This window comes from Curcuma longa, unplaced genomic scaffold, assembly GCF_044706935.1.
Source record: "Curcuma longa cultivar G26 ecotype Majalengka, Jawa Barat unplaced genomic scaffold, ITB_CL_G26_1.1 contig_21037, whole genome shotgun sequence".
Classification (NCBI taxonomy): domain Eukaryota; kingdom Viridiplantae; phylum Streptophyta; class Magnoliopsida; order Zingiberales; family Zingiberaceae; genus Curcuma; species Curcuma longa.
In genome coordinates, this window is record NW_027431543.1 from 14,345 (window position 1) to 29,447 (window position 15,103).

Genomic DNA, 15,103 nt, shown 5'->3' on the forward strand with positions numbered 1-15,103 from the left:
TATCACACCCGTGAACGCCACGCCACTCTGATATTGATATTGCTGTCTGTGTATATGTAACCACTGATGCATACATACACAACAAATGGCAATTTTCACTTGCAAGAGCTGCGAACACAGAAATCAGTACAGCAAAAGATAACAATTGTAGGTAAATTCCTACAATGCATAACTGTCTGCTGCTTCGCTTGGGCTTCATCGTAAGTTACACAATAGTTCTGTTATTACTAAACCATACCGACAAACCAAATCGATGCATTTACAGCTGCAGCTCAATGATTCACGAGATTCTGAGGCATATAAGGCTTTCATCTCCACAAAAGAAAAGGAAAAAAAAAACTACATCTCTTTATTTTTTTTGTCCTGGTTCATGAAAATTTTATAATGAATCCAACAATACCATACAAAAAACAGGAGATGTCCAGAGATTGATGCTTACAAACCAATGGAGGAGTGCCAAATAGAGAGCATCGCCGCCTTTTAGCAACCTCGAAGTAGCTTTTTTAGGTAAGCAGATCAAACCTCACTTCAGATCGATCTTGACTCGCAAATTACCAAGACAGACAAATCAATCGGTTGCTTCTTGTTTTGCCCCGACGGCGAAGAACTCAGAGATGACCTCAAGTGGCATGCCCTTCGTCTCAGGGACTTTCAAGAACACAAATATGAAAGCTAATGCGCATACAACTGCATAGATTCCAAAGACACCGGCAAGGCCGATGCTCTCCAGCATGACAGGAAGAGTATACGTGACGATGATGTCTCCAAACCAGAATGTTAGAGCACAAATGGCTATGCACAAACCACGGACACGCGTTGGAAAGATCTCCGCGCAGAGAATGTTAGGGATCGGACCAAATCCCATGACAAAGCAGCAGAAGTAGACAACAACACTGACAGTCGAAAGCACAGCGTGAACCACCGTGCCCATGTCCACAAGGTTAGAAAGAACCAGGACGATAAGCGAGGCTAACAAGACAGGAATTGTGGAAAGCAACAGAAACCTGCAAGTTTCAAGATTTTATGGTTGGTTAAACAATGATGACATTGTGGATATTTTCTGAAGGATTGAGTACCTTCTCCCAGCGATATCCATGAGCCTCATGGCGACACCAATACTAGGAAGCATCAACAGGGTTGTAAGAGCACTAATGAGGATAGATGCTGAAGTTGAGTTAAGACCAAGATTTGATAAAAGAACTGCAACACCTGCTTGCTCAAGAATCTGTGGTGTGTAGTATAAAACACCATTTATGCCAGCAAACTGCAAGAGCAAAGTATCATATTAGAATAACACAGCACATTTAGTAACTTTTATATGTTACCGCGATACACATGATATGATAGAATCTTAAATGCTATAGGTCTCAAAATTGACACTTTCACAGCCAAATTTCATATAAGAAACCCCTTCGTTATTGTACTCTACTCCTCATAGAAAGAAATTAGATAACAACTTTTCAAAATGGTGAAAAAAGGAGCAACAAGTTGCGTCAACAAGGTAAGTGTTTATATAGAGTTTGTTTACACCTTGTACAAAAAAAAAAAGACGAACTATCATCATCTTTCTTTGCATCTAGTAGAACTCACCTGCTGAAGTATTTGGATCCCAACTCCAACAAGTAATGCACGTCTGACACCCGGTTCAAAAAGATCAGCCCAGTTTGGTCCTTTGACAGCTGCTTCTGAAGGATGGACCATGGCTGGCCCCACAGGGTGCTGACCCATAAGATCCTTTGAGAAAAGAGCAGGTTGGCTAACCAATGCGGCAGCCTGAACAAACTCTCCTTCAGGTATATCAACCTGTGGAAGAGAAACAAGAGAGCCCTTCCTTGACCCAGGAACACCTTCTTGGTGTAAATATATTCTTTTGAATCCTCCTTCCTTTTTCCCATCTGCACCTTCTCTCTCAGACCATTTCCATGCCAATTGCCATCCCCCGCCAATACCCATACTACTAACTGACTCCCCACCATGCTGCAGAAGACTGCTATTTCTCCTCATGCTCAAAACACTAACCTGCCCTGGGGCAATGTCCTTTCCTTCCATGCTTGTTGCTTGGCGCGAAAGTAATGGACTATTTAAATTATCATCAGAATCACCTCCAGCATCTGATGCATATTCTTCACCCTCACGTTGAAGACTTTCTTCATCCCACTGCTCAGTTTTATGATGATTCTCTGCCACACTAAACATGCTACCAAAATTTGGGAATAGCGTACTGCGCATACTTCCTGACTCAGGCAACTTCTCATGAACACTGCCAAATAGAGTAACTAGAGGATCCATCAGTGGTACACTAGGTTGATTTACCATACTACCACGGCGAGATACAAGAGCAAGGGAACTCTGTCCCTTTGTAGGCCGAGCAACCCATGAGAGACCTTCTTCAGGCCCATACAAGGTGATACGGTCCTTATCAGTAGTTGCTCCCTGATCATCATCAGCACCATCATTAGCAGGACCAATGATGTACTCCTCAATGGAAGTTTCGCCACCAACTCCCAACCCCTCAACAAGCAAAGCCATTTCTCCTGTACGTTTCAAGTAAAATCAAGAGAAATTTTGTCATAAACACTTTAACGAGTTCATGATCTTTAGCTTGAAGACCACGATCACAAAATATTAGGCATAAAATGTTAAATGATCAGCTATGACTTGGTTACCAGCCTAGCAATACAAGAAAAAGGCAACAAAAACCTGTGGTTTTATCCCAACATATTCCAGATTCAAGAGTACCTAGTATAAACGTGCTAGTTTATATATATATATATATATATATATATATATATATATATATATATATACACCTATATCATGTGATATCCTTGACATTCTCATCCAAAGCTACATCACCTAACAAATGAGAAATATAAACACTATGAATGTAAAATGACTTAGCACAACATTCGTACCTTGAGTTTATGATACTTTGGTAATTTTAATTTTTAATTACAAACATTTCCAAACATCACAACTAGCATTTCTCCTAGATAAGTTATAAGACATTCAAAAGTACACTTTGTGTACCCTCTTTGTCTGCAAACAACCACAAAATGCATGTCATGAACACAAGTTAATACCATAAAATTTCATAACTAAGCATAGTCTAAACGCTTAACAACAAAATATTAAAACTAAGTACCTAATGTTTCGTGTATACAAGATCTAACTAAAAGGTTGAGAAATAAATATCTAAATTAGTTAACAAGTACGATTATATATCATTTTAGGTGGTAGGGACATGCCTATGCAAAACTATAAATGAGAATCAATTGAGAAGCTCTGTTGCAATATTAAAGAAACACCATGAGAAAAAATCGATAGGAATATACAATATATAGTTTAAATTGTGATGCTGCTGCTGATATTATGTTTATTGCTAAAAGTGTAATTAAATTAAATACAAAGCTTCAACTGCAGAAAAATTTAAAAACTAAACGTTATATGATAAGTAGAACAAAAGTTTAATACACAAAAAGCAGTTTCAATAATAAAAGAATTGATGGAATAATTCAGAGGAATTAATATAAAAAATATCTACAGAATGTTTAGATATATTAAATCTGTTATTCAGCAAGAAGAAGAAATTTTGAATGGTTGATTGAAATGGAAAAGAGTTTCTGAAGTTGATCACTAAATGCCCTTTAGGCAAAAAGCTTTATACGATTGTGGTACATCCCATCATATTTTTATAAATCCCAGAATTGAACTACTAGGAATCAACATGCACAAAAGTTGAATGAAGCAAAGATCAAAATGCTAAAATGAATCTGTGGAGTTATTAGACCAGATAAAATAAAAAATCTAATATTTGAGAATAGCAAGGTGTAAATGAGGAAAGAGATTAAGATGATATGAACATATTTATACAAGGTCAATAGATTCGAAGATAAGCAATCCAATAGTTACAATCTTCAGTTCCTTATTCTTCTTGCATAATTTAGATTAAAAAGCAAAAGATGATGCAACTATATTACCCTAGGACTTTCCAAAATATAATCCATAAGAAAGTCTCAGTCATAGTAAAGCTACTGAAACTATATTTTTCTTTTACATGCAAATAAACATGGTTAGAAATAAATTTCCACATAAAATTATTGTAGACAAATTAGAAAGTTACATGCAAAAGATGATGTAACTATATTACCCTAGGAGTTTCCAAAATATAATCCATAAGAAAGTCTCAGTCATAGTAGCTACTGAAACTATATTTTATTTTACATGCAAATAAACATGGTTAGAAATAAATTTCCACATAAAATTATTGTAGACAAATTAGAAAGTCCCAATCATACTAAACCTAGCTAGACTTGCTTTATTTTACATGCAAATAAACATGGTTAGAAATGTTAGAAAGAGATGATAAGTATCACTGAAAATAAGGAATAAATTTCATAATCCTTCAAATTAGTTATGATGTAAATTAGTCCTAATTTTTTGGCTTAATTATAGGGATTGTTTCCTACGTTAGACACAAGACAAAGATCATTGAATTTTATATATATTTGTATCATTTTTCAATAAAAGAGAGATTTTTTCATAATTCTTTTCTGATTTCATTAATTTCATGGTATGGTCCCGATCACACCAAGAGTGTTCGACCATGGATTCGTCAAAGTCCATCATCACAACTTTGGATATGAATCATTCTCTACAGATTACCCAACACAAACTGAACGAGTCAAATTTCAAAGAATGATTTCAGTCCGTTCTTTTGGTGATTCGTGGACAAGGAAAAGTGGGTTATCCTGGAGAAACACCGATCCCAAAAACCAGTGGCAACGTATAACGCGTGGGAAGCCGAAAATTCCATTGGCATGGCTTGGTTGATTAATTCAATGGAGCCTCAAATTGGAAGGACTGACTTACATGTTCAACTTGAAGTCAAAATGAAGTTGTATAGTGACAGTAAGTCAGCTGTAGTAGTGGTTCACAATCCTATTCAACATGATCGGATGAAGCACGTTTGTATCTACAGAAACTTTAAAATCTGAGACTGAACATGGGAAGATCCATCTTTGCTATGTGCCTTTAGAATCACAAGATACTGACCTTCTTACTAAATCGTTGCTGAAGAAAATGTATCCAAGTTGGGAATGATCGATATCCATTCACCAACTTGAGGGAGAGTGTCGGAAAGAGATGATAAAGATCAGTGAAAATAAGGAATAAAAATCATAATCCTTCAAATTAGTTATGATGTAAATTAGTCATAATTCTTTGACCCAATTATAGGGATTTTTTCCTAAGTTAGACACAAGACAAAGATCATAGAGTTGTATATATATTTGCATCATTTTTCAATGAAAGAGACAGAGATTTCTTCATAATTCTTTTCTGATTACAAGAAAAAAAGTCCACTTAAAATTATTTTAAGACAATTTAGAAGCAATGATTAAGTGTCTGAATCTTCATAAAGTTTTTCTTTTAAAACAAATTGAATTTGTTTCTTAGGGAGAAGAGTTCATCAGTAATAGCTATAAAAGATTACAATCTGAATTATTTAACACTTCAATTCTCGCGCATAAGTTGAACTATAGCTTATGTTATGATGCAGAAAATTCAAAGCTTTCAGGAACCAGATTGTATCTATCCAATGAATGCTGATGCTCTAAGCCCACTAAAGCACAGAAAGGATAACTAAAGCGTAAAAGTTTAATCAATAATACCTTTAGAATTTGAGAACAGATGGTCCTAAAAATATGCCTATAAGCAAATACAGTAACACAAAAACACTGGTAGCATATCTTGTAATATACAGAAAAGAAGAAAATCTGCTCAAAACTTAGATATTGGAATAACAAAAAAGCAAAAACATCAGCTAATATAGTGAGATTGCCACAACATTTAACAACTATATTTGCAAATATAGCATTTGCAATTGATTAGGAAGAGAATATTTGTAATCATGTATAGTTTTAATAGAATTTGCAACTTCATAAAGTATAACTGTACAGGTAAATTCTCTTTCTTCTCCAAGATTAGGTTAAACTAGGATTGGACCATCTTACAAGGTTCAGTTTTAAGAGGTAAGCAATTTGCTTCAGGAGCCCAAACCTACCAGACAGACATATTTTTACAGGGTACCAGACAGAGGGTACACTAAAATCAAGGAGCTAATGAATCATTAATTGAGACACTATAACCAAGAAAGCTGATTTAGTTAAGCTGGTCTATCAATAGAGACATTAACAAACATGTGACTGGAATAAAAATATCCAAGTCCTATCATTTGGTGTTTTATCTCTAAAGTAATGTTCGAGCCAAGGTTTAAAATATCGAGCCGTGCCGGAGTTTCGGTCCCGGACCGGAACGATACAGTTTCGGTACCGTATCGTACCGTGCCGGTATAGTTTCGGTATTTTTAAAATATAAAATATATTAATTAAAATTAAAAATTTAATATAAATATTTAAAAATAAAAAATAAATTTTTTGATAATTTTATAGGATTTAATAAAGCCTATTTAAATTACCCCACATTATAATTTTGAACTATAGCTAGGAATTGATTATCAAAATCCAATTAATACCTAAGTTAAAAAAAAAAAAAAAAAAAAGAAGATCGCGACGCGCGGCGGCTGCGCGGAGTGTCGCGGGGCTCCGTCGGCGTCGCCGGCCCCGGGCGGCGCCTCCGGCGGCGTCGCCGGCCCCGGGCGGAGCCTCCGGCGGCGTCGCCGGCCCCAATTTTTCCCCGACCTCGGCACGCGCAGGCGAGATCGCGACCCCGCCGCCGCGCCGGAGGTGTCGCGCGACCCCTCCGGCGAGGCCGACGGGGTCGCGCGACGAGCCGGAGGCCGCCGGAGTCGCGATGGCGGGTGCCGGGCCGTGCCGGTGCCGGTCGGCGGGCGGAACGAAAAATTTCGCCCGTTTCGACCGGCTCGGCACGAGATTTTAAACCCTGGTTCGAGCTAAGCTGATTAGTTTATCCTGTTGTGTCCAATATTGCCAGTTGTCATCACACCCCTTTAGGTCATGCCAACCCAAAATAGAACCACAGCCTTTCTGGTTCCCATATTGATGAGGCCTTCCCAATTAATGCCTCTCCCATAGTCAATGTGTCATGTATGTCCACCAAATGACAACCGACATGGTAGCAACATTGCCTCTCCTTGCTAATCTTAAAGTAGGATAAAAGTTAGGTGGCTGATTAAGTAGAATAGGGTGTTAGTTACAAGTAGAAGGTGATTATCTACCCCACTAATCTAGTGGGCACACAATTTCGTCTGATGGAGAGTGATGATAGAAATCCAAGGCTTAGAGGTCAAAGAGCACCTACGCTCGTATTCTTAACATCATATGAAAGAAAGGGGAACATTAGTTGCTTTTGATTGTTGTATAACATAGGAAAGTTACATTGTTTTTTATTATTGTATAAAGATTGTACCCTTGAAGCTAGGAGTTCAGATGCGAGAGCTCATGCAATTGGACAAGGTTGAATCTCACAAGTGACAAGGTTGAATCTCACAAGTACTAGATATAAATGTAGAGACGACTTGCAATGAGTATGCAACATTGGAGGGGGTACTAAGATTGTTGAGGATGGCTTGCTACAAAGAAAGTTTGAGATTAAGGGATGAGCAGGGACTCCACATTTTCGTGGTCCCCTAGCCCTAATCAACAATAGAAAGTGATGTCTCTAGTACGATGTAGAAGTTAGGGAAATTGTATTGACTTTTCATGATGTTTATGGAGTACACCAATTACATGTATATATAGGACAAAATCTTAAACAAACACCTAATATAGTACTTAACCCAGAACCAATAGCCCTAGTAATCTAATACTCTAAACTGAAATTGTAATAGGCTCCTCTTGTATTCCCTTGTACTCTACAATTTCTCCAGAAATTCTTCTTTATTCACATTTTCGAGGGTAGGTTAGAGGGGTCAAGCAACATAATATGAAGATTGCATATCAGATTCTTAGTTTTCTACATGATTGGTGAATCCACAAATTATAAGTTTATACTTCAATGATCCTCATGAAAGCCAACATTCTCACTAAGAAGAATCTCCACATGCTGCCCTCCCTCTTCTTCATCTCTCTCATTGCCTCATACCTATCTTCTCCACCTTCAAGTCCATTGACCCTCTCTCCTTGACAACCTACACAACCTCTTCACCTCTCTCATAATCATTGACCACTTGATCTTCACCTACTTAAACTCCTCATCGCCTTCATAAACAAAATTGAAGAGCTCATCTGGTGCTATTTGTCCATCATGTCTTAGCAAGGCCATCAGCTAAATGTCGACCATCCTCAACATCTATGAGCTTGCCACTATGCACTGGGGAAAGTGCAACTAAAGCTCAAGGAAAACCATGACCCACCGAATCCCCATTCAATGATGTCATCATCACTATATTTCTCATAATTATAATCACCAACTACACATTCCTTGTGATAGAAAACATGATTTTAATATATTAGATCCTCACCCATTACCTTCTCTTGGTAGACAAGTTGAGGATAAAGGGCAAAAGGGAATGACAAGTTGAGGATAAAGAGAGAAAGGAATGACAAGTTGAGGATAAAGAGAGAAAGGGAATGGAAGATGAGCTTAGCAAAGATGACGAAGATGTAGGCAACAACCATCAAGAAGCCTTCAAAGGTAAAGGAGGAAGTGCTCCCAGTGGCACCTATTGAGAAGGCGAAATAAGGAAATCTAGAAGGGCGAATGGAGTTATAGGTGAGGAATAAAGGCAGAAAAAATTTTAATAGAATTTTCAATTTAAACCTAAGCTTAAATTTACGCTAATGCGGTAGTGGGCCATCTTACTAGGATAGTAGGACTTCAATATGACCATTCTATACAGATGTGGATCTAAGTGTCTGATATCACTATTTCTACAAATTTGTACATGGGCTAGAATGCCACTTGGAGTGTCAATTTCAAATATTGATATCTGACCCAGGTGCAAAGTGAGTAAATGAAGAGTCCAACTACAAAAACTCATGCCTATATTTGCTGACACCAAGTTAGCAAGCCACGTCGACCAGTTAACACCATGTGTAGTTATTGTTACATGAGGGATTACATGCTACAATTTAAATAGTTTACGATTAAATCTATTAAAAATTTAGTTTTAGTAAAATAAATTAGAACACCTTCATTTTGGCCTTGATTAGACTTTTTTCTCTTAAAACAAATGCAACCAGAAATTCTGACAAGAAATTCTAAGCTCATAAATAAGAGCATGTTTAAACACTAAAGGAAACATGACATAAATATAGGATACTTGATAGTACCTAAAGCATGAAATGCAAAACAAGTCACTCAGCAAATGAATTAACTCAATGAGAATGTTTAGAAGTAAGCTTTATGTACCTGAGACATCTTCCCTCCCTCGCAATCTCCGCAAAACTCGTTTTGCCTCTACCATTTTCCCTTTGCTTACAAGCCACCTCGGAGACTCCGGCAAAAAGAAAATTGTTAACAAAAAATAAACGAAGGAAGGAAGGAAGAGAACGCCCAGCATCACTCTCCAATTTGGATTAGTCATTAACGACATCACAAAGACCATGCAATATGATACAAACATTCCACCGGAGCCACTGAACTGTGGGAGAGTATTCAGTAATCCCCTTATCTCAGGCGGTGCTGTTTCAGAAATATACACAGGAACAAGTGTGACAGAGAGACCAATCCCAAATCCATCAATAAGCCTTGCCAGGAGTAGGGAATAGACACTCGGTGACCACAACATTAATAAACTGCTAATGAAATAGAGAATTGATGAGATAATTAGCATGGGACGTCTACCAACCCAGTCTGCCACTGGTCCAGAGAATGTTGTAATAATAGTAGCTCCAATCAGTGACATAGCTACTATTAGACCCTCTATGGTAGGCTCAGTCTCTAACTTAAATTCCTTTTTAATATACAGAACAGCTCCTGAATGAACATAAATAAGAAAATGTCAATTAGAACTTAAGTTCTTAACAAATAGTTGTTTACTACAGGATTAGATTAACAAGATTCATGTATGAATATATTCAGCATGGTTTAAGCCATCAGGCCTAGCTAGTAATACAATTATCATTCCCAACTAGTAATACTATTATGTATGCTAGCACTGCAATTCTTCAATGAGAAACATATATCCAGAGTATGTCACAACAACGAGAGAAAGAAACACTATCAATCAAGAATTTTTAGCTTTCTTATGCAACTAAAGAAATTGGAAAAAAAAAAATTGAAATTGTTGTCAAGACTGTTATATCCAGTATTGATTTGACCAAATTATCTTTGGTCAAACAACTCCTGGTATTGATCATCAGATAAGTATAAAAAATTGGTGACTAGTGGAAGAATCACCTGCAATTGTTGCATTATCCCAACCCTGCAACAAGTTACCAATAGAGGCAGCTATGGCAACAAGGACAGCACCTCGCATCTTTACACGTAATGAGCGAGCCTACAACACAAAAATTTTAGCTCAGATTTCCTTACAAAACAAAGAAAAGGCAAGCCTTCAATAAAGATTTTTGCTAGCAATAGCAGGTATGAACACAACGACTTGATCCAAGAGCAACAATAAGCACAAACTCAAAATTAAGTGAGCTTCATACCTCTTCCTGCTAAGGCAAGATCAGTTGGAGGATAGGGTAAAGGTTCAAAGATGGCAAACGAGGTTGCTACAACAAGCCAGTTCCTAGAGTGAACGACGAACCCGGAGGGAAGTAACACCAGATCGAGAGAACGACACAGCAGCGACTCGTTGGAAATGGCCGAACGCTAGAAGATTAGATGCCTTCCGAGATTGCTCCTCAGATAGGTCTCCACGTGGGGACAAACTTCTTCGTCGGCGGAATATAAAAACCAGAAAACAACGAAGCAAAACAACAGCAAGGATTTTAACCTACCATGCCTCCCTCCTGATCTGCCACCTAGAGTTATCTCCGAACACACAACCATTGGCTCCCATCTCGGAACTTGGAAGCTTATCGCTACTGACGATTCTTATCAGGAATAATAAACCGAAAAAGATAGGCCTTAATGCGTCAGAAACCCGTGAAGAACGACGAAGATCTCAGCTTTCCGCCAGAAAACGCCACAAAGTCTGATCTTTAAGCCAAAAAGGATGCAATCCCTCCAACAGTCAACATTCCAAACTCCAGGAGCCTATGTCGGCTATCGATCGGCCTGCCCTTTCACGCCCCGAGACCTTCCAAGAACATACAAGTCAACAAAAAGACCGAAAAGCAAATACCTTTGCTAGCAATGAGACAACAATCTGTCATCAATGAATCAGCCCTCGCTCTCTCCTCGAGGAATGGAAGGAAGGCATCTCTTTCGGATCCCCTGTTGAAGCCCAAGCACGGCAAGCGAGCCAGTGAGCTTCCCAACACACCTGGCGCCCTCTAGAGCGTGAGTAGGAGAAGGAAGGTCAAGGTTTGGAGATTTGCAGAGCGAAAACTACGGGAGGCAGCCATTTGTTCTCTCTCCCTTCCTTCTTTTATCATATGGACCAAGAAAGAGCCATTTTATAGATTTATTTCCTGTGAGTGTGCTCTACTGCTGTCTATAGTGTAGGTTTGTTATTTTATTTGAACGGGAAAAAAAACTACACGGGATATTCTTCCAATTTTTTTGTTTTTTGATTTTTTTTTATAATCTAAATTTTCTGTTCTTAGAATCGATAAAAAAATCATGTTCCTATTTGAGATCATCTTTCACCTGAGTCATCGGATACCTTTTCTTCTATAAAAAATAAACTCAAACGCTAAGCTACATCAGCCAAAGAGACTACAGTGAGAATGGAGAACAAGAGGAGAGAGATAATCTATAAAAAATAGAATCTGCCACCCTAGCGGCCTCACATCGTCAGTCAAATCGAGAAACTACAATTGAACTGCAGTTGGTCAAGAAAGGAGAGTATTGCTCGACTTCATCGAGATTTGAATCCTTGTCCTCTTCTGCAAATCTACTCCGTCGTAACCAACTCAATTATGGTTCATCAGACACCTGACTGATAGGGACGATCTAAATAGTACTCACGAGCAGGGAAGAAAGAGGACGATGGACTCTGACGTGCTATCAAACGCTAAGTTGCACACAGAGAGACGAGAGTGATAACAGAGATCAAAAGTGCTCTAATTAACTCAGCCACTCCAACGTTTAAGTCAAATCATCGTAAGAGAGAGAATTACAAAAATAAAAAAATGAGAGTGTTCTTGACTGAGTGTACGTACCTACACTCACGAGAGACAAGGTTGTTATATAGAGTTCGATCATGAAATCAAGGTGGGAACAAAGTTAGTCAGGCCTAGATTAAGTCTTCTGTCTAACGTATTATTTCATATCCTCAAGTAATCATTCTTGATTATATTTCTCATAATTTTTCTATTAAATAAAAAATATTAAATGAGATATTATTCTCCTCTTGGGACAATAATCATGAATAAAGATAATTTTTTTGAAAAAAAATTATTTTTATTTTTTATTGCCTTGAAATGAACGGCGCATCAATACTTTTGGTAAACATCATCTTCACTAGCTAGTGCTTGCTTTAGAAAATGGAAGTGACAATTAATATTTTATTAGGAGCAATTGTTTTTTCGCCATCTCCCTTTCACTACAATAGTGAAATTGAAGTTTCATTACAAAAAGTTAAGCACTTGTTTTCAGATTTTAATTGATTGATGTCTTTTAATTAATTTTAAATTTATTCTCAAATGGGCACCTTGATATTTATGAAAAGAGCATATTCCTCCGAAATGTAATCACCAAATCATCGTCGAATTGTTAGTTGTATGAATCATGTGATAGCGAAAGCACTAAAATAGTTAAATGGCCCTCAAAGGAATTGAAATCATTGTTAATGAGCAAAAATATATACTATTATCGATATAACATGATTTTGAATTATCAAAAAAATTTAACCCCAAGATTTATCGGAGCAACCACTCATATAAGTACCAACTGTGTTATTCTGTGGGGGCTAGAGAAAGATGCATATTGATTCAATACATGGTGGAAAATTTTAGAAAAATATTATTAAAGGTGCACTTGGCTTAGTCATAATCATCTTTTTTTTAGATGGTCATTGACTGATGTGTGTGAATCATGCATATATTTTTTTATCTTATTTAACATTTATTTATCGTATTACATGAGCATATTTTGTATAAACTTTTAGTATTTCATCTATTTAATCATCATTTTAATTCGGATGACTATGATTTATGTTTTATTATTGTTAGGAAGTGGAAGAATTTAGCGTTAGAGCTAATTTGGCGACTGAAAGGTTAAGAATAGCATGATGCAACATGATACATAACTTACTCGTGGTCCCTGTCATGGTCGTGTATCATCTAGCTAGGAAGCAAAATTGGCATTGGAGTATCAACTAGAACTTCTCATAGCATGTGATTTAAATTCTAAGGCTAACTCATAGGGACAATTAGGTAATTAGGTTGTAGGTGTTTACTGATCAAATAATGAATTTGAGTGAATAAAATTATTCCAATAAGTGTTTAGAGTTCACCCATGCTTTTAGAATTATCATAACCATTTTAGCAATTTGTGAAATTTTGACTAAAATTTTCTGGCGAAACCAGGCAATACCCTCCTGCGTCGATCGACTGTAGTTTCTTGATTTATCTCTTCACAGATAGTTGTGGGACCGACCGTATGGGGCCGCTAAGATATGAATTCCACCTTTTTGCAGAAGAAATTTTGACTAAAACTACTTCACAAAATATTACATCAATTCAAGCTACAAAATTACAAATTCTTTTATATTGCTGGTTCAACCATTTTATAAAATTATCATATAATATATGTTCCATACGAGTAGCCAACAAACCTAGTGCCCTCAAGTTCTGAAAAGCAAGTAAATCATGAAAGATCTAGTGATCCACTGTATGAGAGAGTGAGATAATAAGTGAGACATTCTGCATTCATTAAAAATCAACTTTAAATCTTATATCTATCTAGTTTCATTAGTTTTATAGTGAAATAAATATAAAAGAACGATGACAATTTTGCATCCAGGGCCGGCTCTAGGCATAGGCCACTAAGGCCTATGCCTAGGGCCCCATTTTAATTATGGCCCAACTTTGAATATATCAATATATATATTAAAAAATAAAAAATATTAAAATAAGTTTATTAATCGGTTTAATCGATTAGAGTCCCGAAAACCCCTTAAAACGCCCAGAAAATCCTAAAAATCGTTCATCTTCTTTTCGCTCTGAAATCTGAATCCCTGATTTGAACCGAAATTTCCAAGTTACCGTTCGCCTTCGCCTTCGCCCCGCCCTGCTGCCTGCGCCTTCGCCCAGCCCTGCCTTGCGAGCCCTTCGCCTTGGCCTGCGCCGTCGCTTTCGCCTTCACCCGGCCCTGCGCACCCTTCGCCCGGCTAGCCGACCCTGCGCCTTCACGGCTTCGCAGCTTTGTCCGGCCCTGTGCACCCTTCGCCGGTTCGCCCGACGACCCCGACCCTGCGCCAGTGTGCCTTCGCCTTCGCCTTCGGCCGAGTGCCGACCCTACGCCTTCGCCTTCAGCCGGCCTTGCGCGCCCTTCGCCTTCAGCCGGCCCTGCACGCCCTTCGCCTTCAGCCGGCCCTGCACGCCCTTCGCCTTCGCGCCCTAACCCTTCGGCCTTCTCGTCTTTGCCGGTGAGCAATGATTTTTTTATTAAATGATCTTTATTATTTTATCAAATGACTTATATTATTATGATTTATTTCATCATTAAATTACTGGCATCTTTTGATGATTAAATAATCAGACTAATTACTTCATTTAATTTGATCAATGACGAGATAATTCTGATTGAAAAATGGAATGAAAATATAGTTTTCATGTTTATGAACGAATTGAATTAAGAAATAAATATATATTGATAGAATATGTAAATAAAATATTATAAATTGATCTTTCTTCTGCCCCTTAAATAATTTTTTAGGGTGAAAATTAAAGTATCTGATTAATGATTAATGTATGTGTTTTTTTAGGGTGAAAAGTTTTTAGAAAGTTGGAAGTCTTGAGGGCTTATTTTTTAAGACATGGAAGCTAAAGAAAGTACACAAAATTAAGGCCCCTTCGCTAGACCTCGTCAGCTCGTCGCGGTTGAAGAAGAGCAGGACCGA

General features: G+C 37.7%; 1 protein-coding gene across 2 annotated transcripts; it reads right to left on the reverse strand.

Annotated features, from left to right (window-relative positions):
• Positions 1-328: 328 nt before the first annotated feature.
• Positions 329-11,267, reverse strand: LOC141817561 (monosaccharide-sensing protein 2-like). Of its 2 annotated transcripts, none has more exons than XM_074705200.1 (6): positions 10,872-11,267; positions 10,324-10,423; positions 9,334-9,900; positions 1,591-2,534; positions 1,077-1,264; positions 329-1,004 (listed from the first exon to the last, which is right to left on the reverse strand). In XM_074705200.1, exons 1-6 carry the CDS (start codon positions 10,872-10,874, stop codon positions 569-571), a joined length of 2,238 nt encoding a protein of 745 aa, XP_074561301.1. In that variant the 5' UTR covers positions 10,875-11,267; the 3' UTR covers positions 329-568. The 2 variants fall into 2 exon arrangements, with proteins under 2 accessions (XP_074561301.1, XP_074561302.1); XM_074705201.1 differs by having other exon boundaries at positions 10,578-11,267.
• Between the last annotated feature and the right edge of the window lie 3,836 nt (positions 11,268-15,103).